The 22,999-nt window shown below is 37.7% G+C and overlaps 3 protein-coding genes across 3 annotated transcripts; 1 reads left to right on the forward strand and 2 right to left on the reverse strand.

The window, feature by feature from the left end:
* Positions 1 to 2,830: 2,830 nt before the first annotated feature.
* LOC133529680 (facilitated trehalose transporter Tret1-like) lies at positions 2,831 to 8,967 on the forward strand. Its single transcript, XM_061867457.1, has 6 exons — positions 2,831 to 3,788; positions 5,094 to 5,249; positions 6,087 to 6,285; positions 6,623 to 6,813; positions 7,217 to 7,638; positions 7,950 to 8,967. The coding sequence occupies exons 1-6, from the start codon at positions 3,782 to 3,784 to the stop codon at positions 8,097 to 8,099; spliced, it is 1,125 nt and encodes a 374-aa protein (XP_061723441.1). The 5' UTR covers positions 2,831 to 3,781; the 3' UTR covers positions 8,100 to 8,967.
* Positions 8,968 to 9,028: 61 nt separating this feature from the next.
* On the reverse strand, positions 9,029 to 11,842 carry LOC133529681 (facilitated trehalose transporter Tret1-like). The gene is made up of 4 exons (XM_061867458.1): positions 11,619 to 11,842; positions 10,564 to 10,973; positions 9,690 to 9,801; positions 9,029 to 9,604 (listed from the first exon to the last, which is right to left on the reverse strand). Exons 1-4 carry the CDS (start codon positions 11,776 to 11,778, stop codon positions 9,327 to 9,329), a joined length of 960 nt encoding a protein of 319 aa, XP_061723442.1. The 5' UTR covers positions 11,779 to 11,842; the 3' UTR covers positions 9,029 to 9,326.
* A 1,580-nt stretch (positions 11,843 to 13,422) lies between these two features.
* Positions 13,423 to 18,964, reverse strand: LOC133529682 (membrane transporter D1-like). Its single transcript, XM_061867459.1, has 3 exons — positions 18,905 to 18,964; positions 15,192 to 15,347; positions 13,423 to 13,943 (listed from the first exon to the last, which is right to left on the reverse strand). The coding sequence occupies exons 2-3, from the start codon at positions 15,211 to 15,213 to the stop codon at positions 13,741 to 13,743; spliced, it is 225 nt and encodes a 74-aa protein (XP_061723443.1). The 5' UTR covers positions 15,214 to 15,347; positions 18,905 to 18,964; the 3' UTR covers positions 13,423 to 13,740.
* Positions 18,965 to 22,999: the final 4,035 nt, after the last annotated feature.

Genomic DNA, 22,999 nt, shown 5'->3' on the forward strand with positions numbered 1-22,999 from the left:
AATTGGTTTTTTAAACTTTTTATGCTGTTAATTTGATAAAATATCGTTACGAAAATTTCGCTAGGAATATCATAATTACCTGTAAAATGAGTATTTTCCTGGCTTTTTTGGCCCTGAAATACTACAACCCGGCACACAACATGACACCATCGTCACTGAATTACTTAATGTATAATTTTCTTTTTGATTCGCTTATATTTTTCACGTTAAAAAATACGGCAATATGATTTTGGCCGCCTCGGCCGCCTTCGAACTCAAAATTGGTTACGTTTTCTCATATGTAGTCTGCCTCTTTTGCACTTATGGCTTGTTCATATACGTCGCATGGCTTCCCTTTCGCACACTTCATCTGTCTGTCAAGCGAAGCGACTGACATGTCTCTGGTCAAAGACCAACGACTGCCGCCTGGAAGCTGGCCGATGGACCGTGTTATAAGGAAGCATCCAGGACCTGATAGCTTAACTAGGACATACGAAATACGGACAATTTCTGGTGTTATACAAAGATCTATAACTAAATTATGTGTTTTACCTTGTGTAAATGACTCCGTCCTTTCCGGGGGAGTATGTTCAAGTTAATTAATGCTATTAGTTGTTTGCGCCATCTACTATGTATTCACAATAATTATAAAGTCCTAAATTTGCATGTGAACTTATCTATCTTATGTATTAAAATTCATTACTGAACGGTACGAGTACAGGTATGGAAGTTAGAGTTATCCATATACCAAAAAGTGTCCGACCAAAAAACCATAAATACAGCAATAACGTCTGGGTTCTTAGCTTAGTTCTTAGGTACTCTAGCGCTATTCTGGAGAGATGTGGAACTATTATTTATAACTGACAGCTGGACACTTTTGCAGTAGTTCTGCCTATGGAGATTCTATTCCTTGCCTCTACCTTCCATAGGTACTGGGGGCCTAACCAAGATGACAACCGTTTGCAGAAAACGAAACGCTATTGGTTGTCTATCTATCGTTACGTTACATTTATTTGGACACCACACATACAAATCTTATAGGTATTATAAAGCATTACTCGTAATTCGCCGTCGTGATGCCTCGTGATGAACAAGTGTGTAACGTGATGTCCGTGTGTGAACAAGTGTGTGTGGAAACTATGCCTATTGCGTGCGAAAGTGATTATTCATTTAATGAACTATGTTACTAGCATATTATTCTTACTTAACATTTTTTATACATATGGTGCTCTTTTAGTGCGATATTAGCACATTACGTAACTATGTCGAAAATTTAAAGGGCCATATGTACTGTAAAACGTTGTATGATACATGTGCGAATAGGTAATTATCAACGAGTGTCAATAAATTAAAATACGACCGAAGGGAGTGTTTTAAATTGACACGAGTTTCAGATTTCTTTCAGATACAGACGGAGACAGATTTCCTATTTTTCGCACTTATATCGTAATGTACTATTACAGTACATATGGTGCTACTTTACCACACTAGTCCTTTACAAAACACTAACAGCCTGATTGGAACTTTAAGATACGTCAAACATTTGCGAAATATACAATATGGATTAGATAATATGTCAGTATCAAAAGTGACGTTTCTACAAATAAAAACGTCATTTTTGACCCTGACATATCCAAGCCATCCAATTATTGACGTATCTTAAAGTTTGAATTGAATCGGGCCGTTAATAATGTTGGACTGGTGGTTCATTTAAGGATTTATTGTGGGTCTATACAGGGTGGCCCAAAAGTGCATTGTAATTTTTTACTTCTGTATATTGTTGATAACCAGTGATCGGAATAGGCGTATAAATACCTAAAAACTTGGTAGAACAAAGTCACAAACTGGAGACTGCCTCCCGATATCATTTGCTTCCGGTACTAAAGTCCCGGAAACGTACTAATGGAAATGACATTGTTATAAACGATGCATTCCTCGTTTTTGTCCAATACGATAATAGGCGTAAAATAAAACAACCAGTTTTTTTGTAACTTTTTATATATACTGCTCAAAATAAAATAGGGGCCACCAAGCGTTTTGAACGTCAAGTGAAAAGCAGAATGTGAAAACAGGATGTTTGGGACCTCGTTTGCAAATATGATGGTTGTTTTATTTTACGCCTATTAAGTATTGAAATGTTTGTATTTGAAAAAACGAGGAATGCATTGTTATTCAGTGGCGTAGCATGGGGGGGGCGGAGGGTGCGGTCCGCACCGGGCGGCACTTTGCCGGGGGCGGCGCTGCGGAGGTGTCAGTTAAAAAAAAAAAAAAAATTAATTTAATTTTTTTTTTTAATATAAAAAAAAAAGTTAATTTCTTCCAGTGTTTTTTTCGTCATTTTTTTTGTTACCAAATCCGGGTACCTATGCAGGTTCTATGCATGGGTGATGCAAGCACAAGGTTTCTCAATAACTATTATTTAGGAAACTTATTTCGTTTCAATGTTATTTTAAATAAATGTCTCAATATTGAAAGTGTGATCAAAAACTTTGCTGAAAGGAAGACTAGAAAAGTTAAATTTTAATCTTTCAGTTCAGTTGAGGTCGTTGAGGAGTTGAGCTTAGAATGATACTCGTGCGTAAAATAGCGTTCGTGAAGTAGGCGATTTCTCCATTATTCAGATTATTCTATTAAGTTTTCTCTGTAATGTTTCTAAGTGATATTCTACCTTCTATTCTATGTCAAAAATGTTAATTTCACTTTTCAATTCAATAAATTATTCAATAAAACTAATAAAAGTACTCTTTTTACACCATGCCCAAAATTTTTATAATGGATGACAAAAATAAGAGGGCGGCAAATTTGGGATCCGCACCGGGTGCGAGTGACCTATGCTACGCCACTGTTGTTATTTACTGTATTTATAACAATAATATTTGCCTAGTACGTTTCCGGCGTTTAGTTCGTTTAATTAGTTTCGAAAAAAATGTTATCGCAAGTCAGTCTCCACTTTATTAATTTGATAGAAGACAGAAAAAATCGTGACAGAGTGGTCAGAAAGACAACGAAAGAATTTTGACTCAATTTCAATAAACGTTTATGTACAAGTATATTGCCGACCACTGACTAACAGCCCCCCGGATGATATCGGCCTGTCCGTTAGAACAAAAATTTGACAGTTCCAAACCACTAACAGACCGATATCGTCCGGTGGACTGTTAGTCAGTGGTTGGTTTTAGAGCTTAGGTAGTCTTATTTAAAAATAATACGTTTTATTTTAATTAAATGATTATATTTTAATCATTAGCGACATTTTGTAAAAGATGTGGAAGTAAGAAAATATGCCTAAAACCTTTTTTTGGCTATCACGTACTATAGCTACTCTTGATGTTAGAGTAGGGGCCTTTTACATGATAAAATACAAGCTAATACTATTCGCGATTTTGCGTGTAAAATCACTAGCACCATCCCACTAACCCTGTTAAGTTAAGTAAGTTTCAAATTGTACTGGTAAATATATGTATTTAGATATGTTTCTTTAGTTATAATCTTTTTTGTATTTTATACGTTTTAATAAGTTAGTTTAGATATATTATACTGTAAACTTACGTTGTATTAAATCGATTTCTTCCCACATTAAAAAAGATATTAAAGGGGGAAAGTTCATTACACTGGTAACCATAGTAACTTAGTGACTCCAGGATTAACTGGTTAACCCCGCGTTAGTGAGATGGTGCAAGTAGCCCTAATACTATTAGCTTGTATTATACTATGAAATCCGGCCCTGATTTGGTTTTGTTAATTGTTCTCAGAATACACAAACCATGGAAGGCGTGATGTGAGAATACAAGCTCTCATAGCGATGTGCTGTAAGTAATAAATAAATAAATATTAAATATAGGGGCATTGGTACATAAATTGACTTAAGCCCCTCGGTAAGCTCAAGAAGGCTTGTATACTCAGACAACGATACCCTTACTGGGATTCGAGCCCAGGACCATCGGCTTCATAGATTAGGCAGGGTTACTACCCACTAGGCCAGACCGTTCGTCAAGTAATGTATCACCACAGCTACAATGTATATTTTGCTGGCAAAAAAGAGTGATTAAAGTCGCATTTTCCTCATTGCAGCGCAGTGTCATGCAGATTGTCATTTATTAGTGCAGCATGTTGTATATAGAACCTTCAAGCGTACTCGTTTTATGATAAAATAACAAGTTATGGACTAGATCTGGATTAGTTATGGATCTGATCTGTCAATATCAAAAGTGATGTTTTTGGTTGGCTGAATGCCGGACAGGTCTGTGCCTTCGACGCCTAACCTGTCGAAAATGACAATATGGCGGACGAATGTTTTAAATGTTACCGTGTTTAAAAGATTAACACTTGGCACGTGAACTTGTTTGTTGTTTATACTATACTTTTAGTATCACCTACAGCTGGCACGTCAGCCTTGGTACAGTCGAATTCATAAATATATATACATTTCTTCATCTTAATCCATCGCGATAAGGTGAAAAAATGTATACATATTTATGAACTCGACTGTGAAGTTGAATTAATGACGCTTCTGCTATTCTATTACAGCTGTGTCAACACTATAAAATAAATACATAATACCATGGATGAATCGAGGATGAATGGCAAAATCGCGTGCCTACAACATTCAGGTTAAGGCCAGGTCGTGTCACTAACGCAGTAGGGTGGTTCAAAAAAACATTTTTTTTTTTTTCAGTTTCCTACGCGGCACCTCCTTATTTTGTAATTTTGTTACACTTATTATACTGATAAAATACACCAACTTTTGTAACTTTATCTAAACGAGAAGCCTCAACCGCTTTGATTTTTTTTATGTTGTATGCATTGCTTCATTATCTGATTTCACACTATTTCAACATGTGATTTAAAAGGTTTTAAGTAGAAAAACATTTTCATTTATTGTTTTATAATTTTTCAAAAGTTTATCGAATTTCATCTAAAAATTCACAAAAAAATCATCGAATTTCATCTAAAAAGAAAAAAGTGAGGGCACTACGCTCAAGAATCCTTTTCTACGCTCGGGATTTAATTATAGAATCCTTTGTTTTACCCAAGATTCAAATCCCACGTCGTAATATGTGTATATGTGATTTTGTTCCCTTATGACACAATCTACTACTTTCCTCAATTTTCAGTATGCCTGGGAAACGTAATAATTGGCTATTCACTCTGCTGGTCAGTCCCCGTCATACCAAAATTAATAGATCCAGCACAAACCCCACTAGACGAAGCATTGACGGTGGATCAGTGTTCGTGGTTGGCTGCCATCTTTCATCTAGGAGTTATAACAGGTAAATTATACTACGGCGAGGAAGATATGATAAAACATCTAGTTAGTTTTTAGCAACTAGGCCATATTAAAATAAATGAAGGGAGGGCCTTAATTTTTTTTTTTAAATGATCTTTCAAGAAGGTGCAAGATACATCTCAAAGTAATAAATACCAGGGACCAGCCCGCTATCCATTATAAAAGGTTTAGCATAAGGATCAGGTAACTCACCGTACCCTTTCCCCGAAGAATCCCTTTAAAACCTTTAAGGCCCTTATCGAAACGGTAGCCTAATATTTGATTAATCGGTATTCCAATAACCTTAAATAGTCCTAATCATTTATCTTATTAGGTTAAAAATTTATCTTATTAGGTTGCATATAGACCGCCTACAAAAGTTGTATTTGGAACTAATAAGGGAAACCCTTATATAGGGATTGCAAGGCATATAAGATAGCAGTAAGCAATTACAAAGGCTTTATAGTTTGGTAGGATTTTCGGTAGGGAATTGTTAAAAGAATGGAGTAGCATTTCGAACTGGTAAGTCTTTCACTGGGTTAGGCGTCTTAAAGGAACGCCCTTTGAAAGGCTTTTATCGAGGAAAAGATTCTTCAGTCCCTGATAAATACAAACAATTCTCCTGCACAGATAGGATGGTCCCACTTGTCTACCTACGTCTCTCTCAATGTTTTCAATGATCGGATCTATCCTTTCAATTTCACGGTGTTAAAAAGTGATGTTTATTACATCACATAGATAACGCCACCCTGATGGATAGGATTGCCACCTGCTGGAGCAATGAAAGTGTGGTGTACTTATGTTTTAATATCATATAGAATTTATGTATTATTTCTTTCAGGTTCCCAAACCGGAGCATTTCTCTCAAACATAGTTGGCAGAAAACCCACTCTTATACTATTTGGAGCGCTCTGTCTATCCAGCCATATTATAAGAGTATCGGCAAGGAACTTCACGACTTTATTCGTAGGGAGGATAATTAACGGCCTTGGAGCTGGAGGCATTTCCAGTGGAAACCTGGTCTATATTGGGGAGATAGCGTAAGTTGTTACACAATAGGTGATATCTTGTAGCATCATAAAAGAATTACAGAACACCTCTAAGAATTTTATAGAGAAAACCCTAGGGAGCCAATTTTTGGTCTGGTGTCACTTCCAGGTGTAAATTCCTTTCATCCAACAGAAAAATATGTGAACGTAAAATGAGTTAGAAAAATTGAGATTATTAGTTCATTTACTTAGACATTCTTTAAGGTATCTAGGTAAAAAATCTTACATTCATTAGCGAGTGTTATTTACATAAGGTTTAATGTTTAGTTTTTGCCCAAAGATTCAATCCATCTCTAGGTAATCCAACAAATCTTAATTATTATTTCAGATCATCAGATCTAAGAGGAATCATATTAACAGCAACAGGGGTTCTCCATACCCTCGGCAGTCTGTTGGTATTCTCAGTGGGTCCATACGTATCCTACGCGGTGGTGGAATATACTGTCATAGCCTTAGGAACCGTTCATGCGGCGGCGTTGTTTTTCATTGTTGAAAGTCCTGTGTATCATGTTATTAGAGGTAAACTACTGTTTTAATTTCCTATTAATCCTTTCTGATAATATTATACTACAATGTTTGTCTAACTTTCCGTCTGATACCTGACACGTTTATCTTTGAAATATAGACGAAATTTTGTATGAAGACAATTTGACTCCCAGGAAAAGACAGGATAGTTTTTATAAATAAGGATAACCTTAGTTTAATGGAAAATAAATACAACCACATAGGACACTGTAAGATTGTGAAACCGTATTGTAATCTTCCTACCGTCAGTTTATAATTGATCTAGCGAAATTGTAAACTGATTGGCGCTTGCAATTTTACGGTGACATATATATGATAAAAATTTGTAATCCAATAGTGACTACAAATATTTATACGAATCCGATTATAAAATATAATTCCAGTGATTTTGTCGTAGGTAATGAAGATGCTGCAAGAAATACTTTACACTTCCTCGGACGAAGTAAAGATGTTGACAAAGAACTTAAAACAATGATCGAAAATGTAAAGCAAAGAAACATACAGTATACACAACTAAATTCTAAACACCGATTACTCAAATGTACATGGTTCGATATATTTCGAAGAAGACGTAATAGACGGGCTTTGATGATCACAGCTACATTATTAACAATTCAAGAAGGTTCAGGAATCATTTGTATCATGTCTTTTGCAACCACAATTTTTCGAAAAGCAGCATCGTCAGTGAATGCAAATGTTGCGACTATAGCATTGGGAGTAACGCAAGTTTTTGGTATACTTTTAGCACCGTTATTAGTTGAAAGATATGGAAGAAAATCATTGTTAATATTTTCTACTGCCGCTTGTGCTTTTTGGGCGGTGAGTTCGAGTACCCCTTAATATCTATAATGTGTTATCTTAATATCTACATTGCTTTAAAAAAGACGTATCGCTTGCATCGTTCCTTTTCCATTCACTTTGGGTTGTCACACCATGTCTTTTTGTTCTATATTTCTCTGTCTTAAATCGTCTCATGATTCACCTGCTTTCTTTTCAAAACACAGTCCATTCACCTTTTCTTTGGTTTTACTATCCTCTTCCATCCGATTATTCATACTGTACAACTAATAAATAAGATTATTTTGTGACCTCCAAGTTGATTTAAGTAAATATTTTTTTGTTTTTTTTAGGCACTATTAGGAGCCGACTTCTACTTGGAGTTGATAAATCATCCACTACTATCTTCAATCAGATGGATACCATTGGCTACTCTGATTTCATTTTTAATCTGTTACAATGCTGTTAAGTACTCTTTTAAATTTCTTATTAATATATACTAATAATTGTATTCATCAAATTATTTTTGTATACTTTATATAAAAATCTTTAACTTTTACTCTGCTACTTATAGTAAAATAGCTCCAGTTTCTGATGTAACCGGCCTTTAATCAAAAATAATATAGTAACAATAATTCAGCCTATACGTACCACTTCTGAGCACAGGCCTCCTCTCATACGCGAGAGGATTTAGGCTAAAGTCCCCACGCTGGCCCAATGTTGGTTCACTTGACTTCACTTCACATACACCTTTGGATTTCTTCGCGGATGTATGCAGGTTTCCTCACGATGCTTTCCTTCACCGAAAAGCTATTGGTAAATATCAAATGATATTCCGTACATAAGTTTCGAGAAACTCATTGGTACGAGCCAGGATTTGAACTCGCGACTTCCGAATTGAAAGTCGGACGTCAGATCCACTCGGCCACCATCAAACGCCAAAGTATTCCAAAATCTTTCAAATCCTCGATAAAACTGTATTCTATAAATAACTATGTTTCTAAATAATTGAAGTAACCAAAAGTTCAAATAACCGGAACGTTTCAGTTGATGTTTTTGAAATTTCAGGCCTAGGCATCATCCCCAACGTGCTAGTGGGGGAGATGTTCAGTCCAAACGTCCGCAGCACCGGCTCCTCCATCGCCATGTGTATCAGCTGGATTGCCGCTTTCCTCTCCAGCCTCAGCTTCGGATACATCATCATGCTGGTTGGCAGCCATATCTTGTTTGTCATTTTTGCCTGCGTTAATGCTATTGGATGTATTTTCACTGTTAAGTTTGTGCCTGAGACTAAGGGTAAGAATCTTAGTGAAATAGAAGGCATGCTGGCTAAAAGATGATTTGGGTTATCTTTGTGCTTCGTAAATAACACAAGAAGGTCCTGTATAAATGTATGAGAATCAGAATTAGATAAATAAATAAAGAGAGAAAAACTGTTGAAGTGTTTATATTTGGTACGCCTAATGATTGTTTTTTCAATCTTCGTTCACACCTTTATCCCCTCGTGCGGCAAGAAGCATCGCAATGGACTCTCTCTGACAACAACGCATGCGGCGGCCAACGTTTTTAACTTTGAAAGCCGGCCGTCTCGAGTCTGCGCGCCGCACGTCGTGATTTTTTTTAAATATTGCTTTTCCACCCGAGGGTTTATAATGATGAGGGCCTTGTCTTTAAATCTAAAGAATCGTTGTTCAAATTTTAATGGAACACTTACTTCATAAGCAGGTAACTCAAAAAATACAGTGACGTTCAATCAGATTCCCAATTTCCTTCAAACTCTTCCCACTTGTTTCTGGCACGACGAATGTGACAAAAAAGAGGCCCATAGCGTTGACAACAGCACAAATGTAGAAGATCTCGTAGGAAAAGATCTCTGTGTTGAAGTGTTCGAACTGACAGCTGTACAGGAGTACAAACCACGCCAAGCTCATGGAGATGGAACAACAGGTGCTTCTGAAGGGCGGACTGTACATCTCACTGCTTAAGATGTTTGGTACGATGCCTACACCTGGGACAGATATTTTGACATGTGAATCTAATCGAAATGTACAATTTTGGAATGTAAAAACATTTTATATTATATTATGACTTACCAAAGTTGTAAGTGAACAAAAATAACATCAGCAATGCAAGAGGCACCCATCTTAATGAGTTAATTATCACATAATCGTTGACTTCAAGATACAAATATGATCCCAAGATAGTCTGAAAGAGATTGAGCGTTAAATATATATTTGCTCTATACTAACTTCAAGTACATATTTGTTGTTACCCATTAGTATTTTGAAATTCTTTTGAAGTTTTTTTAAGTATTACTTAGTACATCAAACTATACCCGTATAACACACTACGCGTTTTCCAAGTTTAATGAAGATTAGAGTCATACCCAAGGTATCTTAAAGCGGCCCACTGATTACCAGTTCGCCGGACGATATCGGCCTGTCAGTCATTTGCAGAGGCGCCTTAAGAATAACGTTTAAAAATGCAAAAATTATAAATTTACAAGCTCTATGCGCTGGTGGCCTGGAGGTAAGAGCGAGCCACTTTCAATCCGGAGGTCGCGGGTTCAAACCCCGGCTCGTACCGATGAGTTTTTCGGAACTTATGTAAGAAATATCATTTGATATTTACCAGTCGCTTTTAGCTGAACGAAAACACGGTGAGGAAACCGGACTAATTTCAATAAAGCCTAGTTTACCCTAAGGAATTTTGGGTTGGAAGGTCAGATGGCAGTCGCTTTCATAAAAACTAGTGCCTACGCATTTCTCGGGATTAGTTGTGAAGCGGGCCACAGGCTCCCATGAGCCGTAGCAAAAAAACTGGGACACCGCGAGGAAGATGATAAATTTACAAGCTCGCTCATCGTTTGAGAATTAATGGACCCAACTCAGCATTTAACATTATACTAGAGTGAGTGCTATGCAACCAGTGCTGGTCTTCTGGGGGGTCCAAATAAATAGTACTTACCAGAAACAAACAGCAAAAACCAAGTGACATCAGCAACATGATTCGACGACCGCACCTCTCAACCAGCAAAGGGGTCATGATGACCCCACACAACTCTGTCAATCCAAGTACAACGTTCCCCACATCAGGATCTACTGAAGAAAACGAACTTTTAAAAATCATAGTTGCAAAGTAAATCACTGCTATCCTTCCGCCACCAGCTTGCAGACAAAGGAGAACTGTTGTTATGAAAAAGCCTCTTATATTCTTCCTCTCAAGTTTTATTATCCATCGTTTTGCTTTTCCGTGGTCGTCTTTCGTTTGTGGTAGTAGCGCGTCGTTGGTATGTTTACAAATGAGTTTTAATTCTTCTTCAATGTCTTCACTTCTTCCTAGATCGTGTAGAGTGAGTCTTGCATCATTAAGTTTACCTGCGGAAACAAGTTTTATTAATAGTTTCGTTCATGCAAGTTATTGTTACATTTAAACACTTATCATTAATAATCAAATTCTTCCATTCTCAAATCAACTGAATAAATATACTTAACAAGCAAAATTTCAGTTAAGTCTTTAAATGGGTGAAAGGTAACATACAAAACCAAAAATATCTCTTCGTTTTATTATTATGACATATTGCGTAGGGGGATTCTTTCATATTGAGCTGATACTCTTCGAACTGCTGGTTCGAGTTTTATCAAACAAAGACAGGTTAACTAGAAAAGATCCCTCTTACGGATAAGTTTGCCTTTGTACTACACAATTATTTTCTATTTGATGTAATCAATATTAATTTTTCTCATATAATAACAACGCGTAAGTGTTTGCGTGTTTACTTACTTACATGGCTAAAGTCACTGGAACTCGCTTTTACGTTAAAAAAAACCGTTTGGGAGTTACCATGCCACCAACAGATAGACAGACATACAGATTACAGACAGACATTGTCGTCAAACTTTATAACACCCCTCTTTTTGCATCGGGAGTTAAAAGGGGTAAAATTTAACCACTAGATTAAGAAAATAAAATTAGATTCGGTATTTCACCGACTGGCTATATAGGTACTTTTGATCAATTACCTTTCATCACCTGATACACAGGAGACTCCGGCACACAACACAATGCGAGTAAATGCACCCAGCTGATGCTGACGCACACATAACAGGCCACTTCCACAGACACGTACGGGCCCAATGAACACACTAGCAGGTTCCCAAACACGTGCATGATGCCGGCCATGGCTATTATGGCACCGCGGATTTCTGGTAAACTGGAAGAGAATAGAAATTATTTATTTGAAGAAAAAGGGTAAAAAAATGACTTAGATAATATGTGCAAGTTTCACCTTTACGAGTATTAGCATTACCATTAAAACATAAAACTACAAGAATAAAAAGTAGAGAGGCAATTTAGCTGTACGAGGAACAAAATTTTTGGACGAATGCACAGTTGAGGAGTGTCACCCATGAAAAGTTATGAAGATTGAAATGTTAGAACGAGGCTACATCTTTTTGCTGCGCCAAGAACTCGAGCCGATCTAAAATTATGCTAGCAGCCTACTATTCGAGCCGGTCTTCGTTGGATGCGGTCCAGAGGGAGATACATAGTTATCCAGACAGACAGTTGTGATTAGTATGGAAATAACATGACAATTGTAACGGAACTTTGAATGGAACTTGCTGAGAGGTGAAATTACTGTCCATCCGGGCCGAACACTTGATTCATTAAAATTTTGGTGTAAGTGTTTCGAAACTACCGCGGAACTAAGGGAAAAACATTTTAGGTATATCTAGATAACACTTGCTGATCGTTGAAATGTCTGTGGCCAACCGGACAGTACCTAATAGACCTCCAGTACCTCATTCAATTATGGCGTTTCAAGACACAAACATTATTTATACCTAATATACATACCTACACAGGGCGGTAAAATGCTAAATAGTCCTGTCGTATTCAGAATATTCGAATAAAAAGCAAAAAGCCTGAAAAACAAGTGTCACGTCGAATTAATATAAAATGTGCGTTCCGCTTTTAATTTCAGCCGAGCATTTATTGTTCATAGCCACTGAACAATGAAACTCATTGTATTCAGTTCACGGAGTGTGGATTATTAACAAATTTTATTTTGTTAAGATTCCAACTCTATTTTTTTAAGTCTTTCTATTAACCTAATATTTAATAAATACAGAGGCCTAACTTAACCCTAATACTAGGCTTCACCGGCGTGGAATTATGTATGTTTTATGGCTTCAAAGGAGAAGGTACCATTTCAAAGATACGAGTATTGTATGTCTATCTATATCAATTTCTGATTCATATTATGATGAAATATGAAATTATAGGTCCCTCACAAAGTCTTTATTAATATTATATGTTAATGTTAGTCTATCAGTCGGATAGTTAAAGGCCCGGGAAATGTTTCGGTCGCCGAGTGGCCCGAGAGACCAAGTCGCCGGCAGCTAGTCGACAATGTGTAACGGCCCTAAATGTGTTGTTTCCAAGCAAACCGTCCTACTTTGTCGCTTGCCGTAAGGAGGCTTTGACAGTTTATTGATATAAATATACAAGCAAATCTCATCCTTATGGTAAACGACAAAGTGGGACCTTTGACTAGATTTTGACACAAATGGTGATTCACGATCATACTAAAACAGTAGGTACGAGTCCGGGCCGAGGCGTCCTACGCTTCATTTTCTATATAAAACATCACGTGATCACCGATCACCCGTCATGTAAAACACGGCGGGTTCGGGCCGAAACATCCTACACTTGTCGGACGCTTCGGCCCGAACCCGCACCGTTCCAATAGTGTTTACCGATTTAATCCATCTTCGAACAAAGAAAATGGCGGATCTCGGGTAAAAACAACTGATGACGCAACAGATTTAAGGAGGTTTAAAGGGGCCCACTTATCACTAGTTCCCGGACGATATCGGCCTGTCAGTTATTCACGACTGTCAGTTTTTGCGAATAACTGATAGGCCCATATCGTTCGGTGAACTGGTAATCAGTAGGCCCCTTAAGCAGGTTTTCTAAAACAACGCGCCCGGGCGCCGCGTCGCCGGTGAGCAAATGGGTTCGAGATTCTGAATTTCAAACGACAATTATAAATTGTTCGAAGATGGACTACTGGGTCTAAAAGACACTTTCTTACTGTGGTTCTAGCGTGAATCATCCCTAATGCAAGCAGATAATGACAACTTACGCAATCTCACCAAGATAAACAACGTTGAGCACAGCGATCGAGCCAGCGGCCACACCAGCAACGAACCTTCCAGCGCTCATGGTACTGACATTGACAGCATTTGCCATGATATCATAGCCGAGAATGTTGAAACTAGATGTAAGAAGCAGGCATGGCTTGCGGCCGACTCTGTTAGCGGTGAAGCCGGATATGAGAGAACCTGTAAGAGATGAGAACGCATCAACGGAAAGCCCACAAGGGCGCACCTTCAACTAGAGAAGGTCCAACTGAGTATGGTGAACAGTGTCATAAAACGTCATGATAGTCCATGACATTAACGAACATAATTATTTTTATAACAGGTGTCACAGACAGTCCCCTATGCCGAATATGGAGTCAGAAGAAACAGCCTCTCAGGTGGTGCTGGAATGCAGCAGAGTGGCTCCATAAAGAGCTAAACATCACGGATCGGACCTCCCCGAGGTCACACTTGACATCAACGATTTGATAGGATTCCTAGAGGAGTTAGGCTGGCAGGATTTTACCGTATTTATTCAAGACTAAATATAGGAGTACTCGGCCCCGCACACGGCCGCATGGTAGCGAGCGAACTTTATATCTAAGTCAATAAGGTTGAGCCTTAGTGGATCATTTTACTTTTCGCATGAAAAGCATCGTATGTCGCTTACACGTGATTTAAAATCAATTTTATGAGCATATAAGAAGTGAAAGGATATATCTATTATAGTAAGTCTCGCGATTGCGGTAATGCAGTATGCAAGCTGATTTAGATTTCTGCAATGCATTAGATACTATTGATAATAAAGTATTGCAATACTCTATTATCACTCTTATTCAGCTGGTTTATACAGCTTAGGGTTCTACTGGGGACAATAATTCAGCTACTATACAGCAGTTCCGTGCTACTTGGGTGGTACCTAATGGGTTAAGCTGAGGGATGCAGGATGCAATTCGGAACTGGACACGTTTTTTTGCAAACAATCTCAAAGGCAAGTTGCAGTTGGTTAACTTTACGCCTTTATTTCTTCCTTTAACACAGAAATTTAGGAGTGACTCAGGGATCTAATTTAGGACCGATGATGTTTCTAATAATACAGCATCATGCTGACCTGAGACCATTTTGTAGTACTTTCGCCTTCCTATGTCTTTCTGTTTTGTACAATTTTATCTTTTGTGTGTGTGCTTACGAATAAATTATATCTATTCTATTTTATGAACGGCCTTATAAGAAGCGTGCCGGTTTGAACCTTGGCTCCAATGATTAAAAGGAGTTTTTCGGACATACGAATAACATCTGTAGTTCATCAGTCGTTTTTCGGTGAAGAAAAACATAAACCCAATAAGGCATAGTTTTGTCAAGGGTTGTATAGCGAGATGACAGTCGCTTTTGTAAAATTTGTGCGCAAATTCTTGGGCAAAGCAGAAAAAAATTACGAAAATTACTCACCAATAATGGCTCCAAAGATCATAGTCCTCACTATACAGGATGCGTCGTTTTCAAGTATTAGGTATGGCAATGATGTTTGCAGGGGATCTTTAAGCTTGGGTATGATGGACGTCGCCCAACCGGTGGAATATCCTACTGTCAGGTTGCCGATGGTCACTGTAATGTTAAATGTTAGGTTACCGTTTTCACTACAGATGTTGCATACATTTCCGTTTCCTCACGATGTTTTCCTTCACCGAAAAGCTAGTGGTAAATACCAAATAATACTCCATAAGTAATTATCATATTACTTGCTAATCACGTAGGTAAGCGTAGCTAATGAAAATAAGGAGGTGTGTCTAGAAAAACTAGCGCCCGATTCGAACTTTAAATATAAGATCTAGATACGATATGGATCAGATATGTGAGTGTCAAAAGTGACGTTTTGTTTTTTAGGGTTCCGTACCCAAAGGGTAAAATTATTACTAAGACTCCGCTGTCCGTCCTTCCGTCCGTCTGTCACCAGGCTGTATCTCCTGAACCGTGATAGCTAGACAGTTGAAATTTTCACAGATGATGTATTTCTGTTGCCGCTATAACAACACATATTAAAAAGTACGGAACCCTCGGTGGGCGAGTCCGACTCGCAGTTGTCCGATTTTTTGACACTGAATGCGATCTGATCCATATCGTACCTATCTACTAGGTACCTGACCTAAATTTGACGTATTTTAAAGTTCGAAATGGGGCCGTATGTAATTCATTGTCATTGATATGAATAGATAGGTATGTTAACACTACAAGTATTTACAAGAAAACAAGATCAAGGCATGTTTAGGTACGTATTATATTTATAAAAATCGGTCAAAATCATGTCGGGTCATGCTCAGTGTAGAGTTCCGTAGTTACCCATCTGTCAAGACTTTTTGTAAAAACTCAAAAAACGGCTTAACCGATCATGTTCGCTATAGTTTTCCTTGAAAGTTTAATTTTTTAGAACCAAGATTCAAAAGTTAGAGGGGCGGGACATTTTTTTAGAGCTATTATTTCCGAAAATATTATGTTTATAAAAAAAAAATTCTTAAAGATCCATAGGTATTCGTTTTCAAAGACCTTTCCAAGATATCCCACATTATAGGGCTGAAGCGGAAGAAAATATTTTTCTGGTTTTAATTTTACGACTTTTACGATTTATAGATCCATGCCAAATTATAGCTTTCAAGCACTAACAATCATGGAGCAAAGCCGCGGACGGACAGATAGACATACAGACGGGCATGACGATACTACAAGGGTTCCTATCCTAGTTGACAACAGAACCCTTAAAATGCAGATATTTTATTAATTTACTGTTGATTAGTATTGAGTGAAGTATAATAAAGACAGACAAGACCACATAAAATGTCCCTTTTGTACAAACCCCCTAGTCAAAAAGATATGTATAAAATAAATATTTTTAATATGCGTATAATAATATATAATAACTTGCCAAATGAATTACAAATACTGTCAGGAAACATATACGAGTAAACGAAAGTTAACAAAATAGTTACTCGATAAATAGTACATTACGATACAAGTGCGAAAAATAGCAGCGAGTGGCGATAAATTACAACCCGAAGGGAGAGTTTTAAATCGACACATAATCGACATGAGTTGCGAAATACCTTTTCGAACATGTAACGTACAACGTTATACAGTACGCCCAATATGGTCCTTTAAATTTTCGACATAGTTGGGAGAATCAACTTTTTAGCGTCGCTCGTTGCCATGGTTACGATTAGTTGTCCAGGGGACAAAAGTTCATTGAAATACTGATTTTATGGTACTTAAATGTATCAAACTTGCGTTTTTGTGGTCGTTATAACCAATGTCCATAATGGGCCCCCTACTAAGCATGTTAATTGAACGGCATACAACGTCTCTTCTAACAAACTGTGCCACTGTTGTCCCTTGGACAACGGGACAGGATAACAAAACAAAAAAAGTTGATTCACCCAGTTACGTAATGTACTTATTATCGCACTAGTGCGGTAAAGTAGCAACATATGTACCGTAAATGATTTTACAGTACATGTGGTGCTACTTTACCGCGCGAGTGCGAAAATTAGTATATTACGTTACTGTGTCGAACATTTAAAGGGCCATATGTACTGTACAACGTTGTACGATACATGTGCGAATAGGTAATTCGCAACTCGTGTCGATTTAAAACATTCCCTTCGGTCGTGTTTTAATTTATCGCCACTCGTTTTGAATTTCCTATTTTTCGCACTTGTATCGTAATGTACTATTATAGCGTTAAGGCTTAGGTAAGTACTTAGATTATAAGGAACCGATGACATTGTGATATATTTAATTGTAATAAATGATAAATTTCGATATTGTAGGTTTTTTTTTTTTTTTTAAATTACTTTAATCAAAATATTTGTACGCTTGCTTGCATGCTGAATACAAGTATACTTTTGTATTATTTTAAGACCAAATTGTACTGTATTATTACAAATAACGAAATTATAAATTATGTTAACTACCTTTATCAACCAGATACGTATTACGTATGTACGGTCACGGACATTAATCGTTGATCCATTGAGTTAATTCAAGTTAATTTGGTTACAATACTAACGGTATGGAATGTCCAATGTAAAGTGAACCCTAAGTGGCTCAACTATTAAAGTCCGTGGCTACCTACTACAAAAAAATACAGGCTGATTCAGGAGACGTGAGCACGATCAAGCCTGCTTATTCAGTAAGTCATCAGTAACTGTTTCGTACCAGTATTTGTGAGATTAACGTTAAATATTTTTTACTGTTCCATTTTTTTTGTATTTACTGCATTTATGGTTACCGCGCTAGAAGCGCTGGTGGCCTAGCGGTAAGAGCGTGCGACTTGCTATCCGGAGGTCGCGGGTTCAAACCCCGGCTCGTACCAATGAGTTTTTCGGAACTTATGTACGAAATATCATTTTGATATTTACTAGTCGCTTTTCGGTGAAGGAATACATCGTGAGGAAACCGGACCAATCCCAACAAGGCCTAGTTTACCCTCTGGATTGGAACGTCAGATGGCAGTCGCTTTCGTTAAAACTAGTGCCTACGCCAAATCTTGGGATTAGTTGTCAAGCGGACCCCAGGCTCCCATGAGCCGTGGCAAAATTCCAGGACAACGCGACGAAGAAGAAGACTGCAATTATGGTGACCCTCTTTGTTTTATCCATAACAAGTGACAAATTGAATGTCATCGGAGTCTGGTTACTTTTGAAAAATCGTATCTCACTCAAGTGTGACATTTTATTTTCTTCATATTCAAAGTGCCGTCATAACGTTAAAGAAGTTTTATCTTTGTTAATTAAGTGTTGTAGGGTCTCCATGATTGTAGATAATCAAATTTGTCCTTAAAAAAAGTTAGATAACAGAAAAAAGCGTGATGGTTTTATTTAAATATGACGGTGAACAATTAATTAACATTTACTGATTGTGTAGGCTTGGTCCTCACGTCTCTTGAATCACCCTGTATATTAAAAGAATAATGGAAAATCACCGCTTCGAGCAAGAGCTTAAAGCGTTAAAACAAAAAGGATAGAATGGAAAATTCGCACGCTTCTGGAAAGTCTCGGTAACTTACTCGTATTTGTTTAAAAGCGATGGGACCGGTGTTCCGAAAGGGCGCAAGATCGACTCTTGCCCGGAGCGGGGAATTTTTCCATTTTTTCTTTCATATTAAAACTTACGGCATAATGCAATTTTGAGTTGTTTAAGCAGATATAAACGAGGTCCCCTTTGATGAAATATTTCTGAAAAAAAATGCAAAGGGTTCCATGTTACAAAGAAGCGAGTAAAAGTAATGTAAGTACGAGTAAAACTTCCACTCGTTATTTTCTTTCGTTAACATTTTTTAGTAGCGAGAATAGAGATACGGCCCGATTCGAAGAATGAAATACGATAACGATAAGTTCTGGTTTAGATAAGTTCTCATCTAGATATCGCTTGTATGTCGTATAATTGACAATAGCAGCTCGATTCGGGCAACCAATGTCACTTTGACGTTAGATATATCGTAGATAGATCTTATTGGGATCACAGCGGAATCGAAACCTAACCCTAACCCTAATCCTAGCCCTAACCCTACTAACCCTAGATTTAAGTTTTAGTATGCTACTAACAAGATATGGACATTGTTCGAAAAGTTCGAAAAAGATTTTCTATGGAACAGTAAATTTAGTGATTACCCGCAACAAATCATAAAGAAATGATGCATGGAATGATATTATTGCAGCAATGGGCCTGCCTGTAAACTGGTCGGTTATCAGATCGTTTTGCGCGCGCGGCTGCCGCGCGATATCGAAACACGCCTAAGACACATGTTTTAAAATGAGATTCTAACTCCGATAGTATGGGAGCGTCTTATCATTGGAGCGGAGCGAGGCAGCGAAGCGGTCAGATCAAAATCCACCAATAGGATTGCATGTTTGCATGTAATCTCCACTCCTCTTTGCGCTATTGGTGGATTATTACCTGGCTCACCGCTCTACGCAGTGGACAAGCAGCGACGACAGACTCGCGTAATACGGCTCTCAGAACCTCTCATCCCATCCTGGCCGGTTTCGGCCTCGGCGCTTGAGTTTGTTCTGGCTAGTGACTCACTCTAGTGTGAGCGACGATCGTGAGCTCTCAGGTCAGGTAGCTGACGTAGCCTATTTTTGCAATAAATATACGGCCACACTCACCGCAAGTCAGCACCCCTCCGACAAAATTGTAGTTGATGACTGCAGGTGGTCGGACCTTTAACTCGTCACGCTTCGTGTCAGTTCCACTCTCCTCTGCTCTTCAAAGGCTTGCACTTTTCTACTCACTGTATGCCTCCACTTCGGCCGATCTTGTGCCGAAGTCTCCCAGTGCGATGGTTCAATGTCACATCTCCGCATATGACGCTTCAGCACATCTTTGTAGCGCAAAAGTTGGCCTCTATTCTTGCCGCAAACTAAACTGACGACCGGGATCGTATAACTTCTCATTCATTCTTACGTGGTCATGGCAAGAGTGAGAGAGATAGTGATATGAATTATGTGATCAGTTTGGTTTGCGGGAAGTATTGTTATCAATGGATAACAAGAGCAAGAAAAGAAGCACCTTGTTGTGTAATGTGTATAGAGATATAAGTTGTATCACACAACACTATTTAGTTAACTAACAAGGTACCTGATATCTGTTTCATTGTCCCCTGTCAAGTTTTTAATGAATTTGATTAATTTGATAATCCGATAAAAAGCGGATCAGGAGCCCTATGCCTAGTAATCATTATAGTTTTGATGATCTATAGAATAGAATTTACCTATCTCAAGTTTTTGACACTCGTGTGATGTTTTTGACTCAACTCTTTAAGTTATGACAGTGAACCAACCATAGCTGAGTAATCTATAATTTACTAGATGTTTGCCCGCGACTTCGTACGCTTGGATTTGTATGTTGGTGGTTATATACATGAGCATAGAACATTATGCAGCAAAAGGTACGGTTAATCACTTGTTAATAATTATACAACGCATGAGATTTGTCTGACACAACCTACGAAGTCAAACCCCTAAGTGAAAAAAAATGCTCTCGATATAATCCCTCTCAATCCCTTAAGAAGATTTTCAAGTCCACTATTCCAATCGAATGCAAACTTTTTTTTTACCAATTTAGGAGATTTATACAAACTTTCAATGAACGCCATTCGAACTCCCTTGGGTAATTAATTTCTTAAAACGTTGAAATCACTTTTCTTGTTTCCTATTATTGTGTCTTTTTACGACATTTCAAACTTACAATCCTTTTTTCACTAACTTAGGGAATGCATTTTCAAAAAAGTTGATATCGATATGTATCAGATTCGCCTATTTGAATATAGAGGTACTTAATGCCCGTTTACAGAGTTTCAAGTTCCTAGCTTAAAAGAAAACTCGTACCACATATAAACTTCTATCCCCTTTTTAACCCCCTTAGGGGTTGAATTATCAAGAACGTTAAAATAACTTTTTAAAATCTTACATTATGTTTTTCTATGAAGTTTTAAAGCATTTGTATAGTTTCTATTTTTCTCCGTGAGCTTCTACGGATTATCGTCTTATCTATTGTTTAAAAACCGCAAAGGCGCGTGCCACTATGAAAAAATGGTCAAGCCGCATAGGTAGCGTTTATTGAATTACTACTCTATTGAGCACGGAATAAGATTCATTATGAACTAATACAGAATTCTAACAGAATAGCTGTCTGATCTCTATTGGTGCGTCTAAGGTAGGCGACTAAACGCTCTCAAACCAGCTTAACTTGTGACACTGCGATCCGAAACAAAGATACGTATTCGAAGACCTCGCTTGCACTGGTAATGCGAGCGAACGGCTAGCTAGCGCCAAGGAAGCAATGTTATGTTTCTCGAGGAGCAGGTAAAAAACAGGGCCGGATTTTCACACAAATATATTTGGGTGGTTTTACGAAATAACGCTAACTCTTCAGACTTCTAACAAACTGACATTGTTTGTATGGTTTGCTTGAAAGAGTTAGCGTGATTTGACTCTAAACGATATGCATATTTTGTTTTATATTTATTTATTTTATGCATACACTATTATGTATATGTTACTTATTTTTTTGTTGACTCATAATATAAATTTGTATAAATGTTTTACTAAATGTGTACTCTATTGTAAATAATATCTTTATTTTAGTGTATATAATTATAACATATAGGTCTATTTTAACATTAGTAGTACGGGATTGTTAAATGGATATACATATTTATTACTATTTTAACATTGTTTTATTGTTTATTTAAAATTAGCCTGTTTAAAGTTTAAAATTAGCAAACAACTGTTTAAACAGTTGATTATAAAAATGAGTATATCTTGTTATTATTGTAATTACACAAACCCATTCTGTTAGATGTGTACCTACTATTTAAATAGTGTTATGTTTTATCTCTTTAAATTAAAGAACGTAAAACCACCCAAATATATTTGTGTGAAAATCCGGCCCTGTTTTTTACCTGCTCCTCGAGAAACATAACATTGCTTCCTTGGCGCTAGCTAGCCTTGCGCTCGCATTACCAGTGCAAGCGAGGTCTTCGAATACGTATCTTTGTTTCGGATCGCAGTGTCACAAGTTAAGCTGGTTTGAGAGCGTTTAGTCGCCTACCTTAGACGCACCAATAGAGATCAGACAGCTATTCTGTTAGAATTCTGTATTAGTTCATAATGAATCTTATTCCGTGCTCAATATAGTAGTAATTCAATAAACGCTACCTATGCGGCTTGACCATTTTTTCATAGTGGCACGCGCCTTTGCGGTTTTTAAACAATAGATAAGACGATAATCCGTAGAAGCTCACGGAGAAAAATAGAAACTATAATGGATTCAAACTTTCGACCCAAACAAATGTGTAAATGTGGGAAACGCACTTACGCGCGACGGTAATCACTAATCGCTTGCCTTTAGGTGATATTTAAGTCTGCCCGTTTGCCTCCTTATACCATAAAAAATACAATAAGGTTTTAAGGAACCATCCTCAAGGTCATCAAAATATGGCCACGCCGCCGCCGCTGGCCTCTATTCGCCGGCGCGCCGCCGCCACGATTTTAGGGGTCGGCGCCCATCTCTACTACAATAATATATATAGGCAATAAGGTCACTTTGGCACATTGTCTGTATCGATATTTTTAGACGTGACTGTACAGTCGCTATCAGATATATCGGAGCTGCCGAGATGCTCAAAAATATCTGAACACGCACTCTAACGCCTTGACAATAGAGGCGTGTACAGATATTTGTGAGCAGCTTGGCCGCTCAGA

The sequence above is a fragment of the Cydia pomonella genome, chromosome 21 (genome assembly GCF_033807575.1).
Source record: "Cydia pomonella isolate Wapato2018A chromosome 21, ilCydPomo1, whole genome shotgun sequence".
Lineage (NCBI taxonomy): Eukaryota > Metazoa > Arthropoda > Insecta > Lepidoptera > Tortricidae > Cydia > Cydia pomonella.

Bases quoted from the DNA above. Each gene is read 5' to 3' on its own strand.
- LOC133529680 (XM_061867457.1), top strand. The intron at 5,250-6,086 runs GTAAATTATACT...TATTTCTTTCAG, and splicing joins TCATCTAGGAGTTATAACAG to GTTCCCAAACCGGAGCATTT. The intron at 6,814-7,216 runs GTAAACTACTGT...ATTTTGTCGTAG, and splicing joins TGTGTATCATGTTATTAGAG to GTAATGAAGATGCTGCAAGA.
- LOC133529681 (XM_061867458.1), bottom strand. From the start codon at position 11,778: ATGGCCGGCATCATGCACGTGTTTGGGAACCTGCTAGTGTGTTCATTG. The intron at 9,802-10,563 runs GTAAGTACTATT...AATCTCTTTCAG, and splicing joins GTTTTTGCTGTTTGTTTCTG to ACTATCTTGGGATCATATTT. The intron at 9,605-9,689 runs GTAAGTCATAAT...TATCTGTCCCAG, and splicing joins TTTGTTCACTTACAACTTTG to GTGTAGGCATCGTACCAAAC.
- LOC133529682 (XM_061867459.1), bottom strand. From the start codon at position 15,213: ATGATCTTTGGAGCCATTATTG. The intron at 13,944-15,191 runs GTGAGTAATTTT...CATCTCTTACAG, and splicing joins GATCTTTGGAGCCATTATTG to GTTCTCTCATATCCGGCTTC.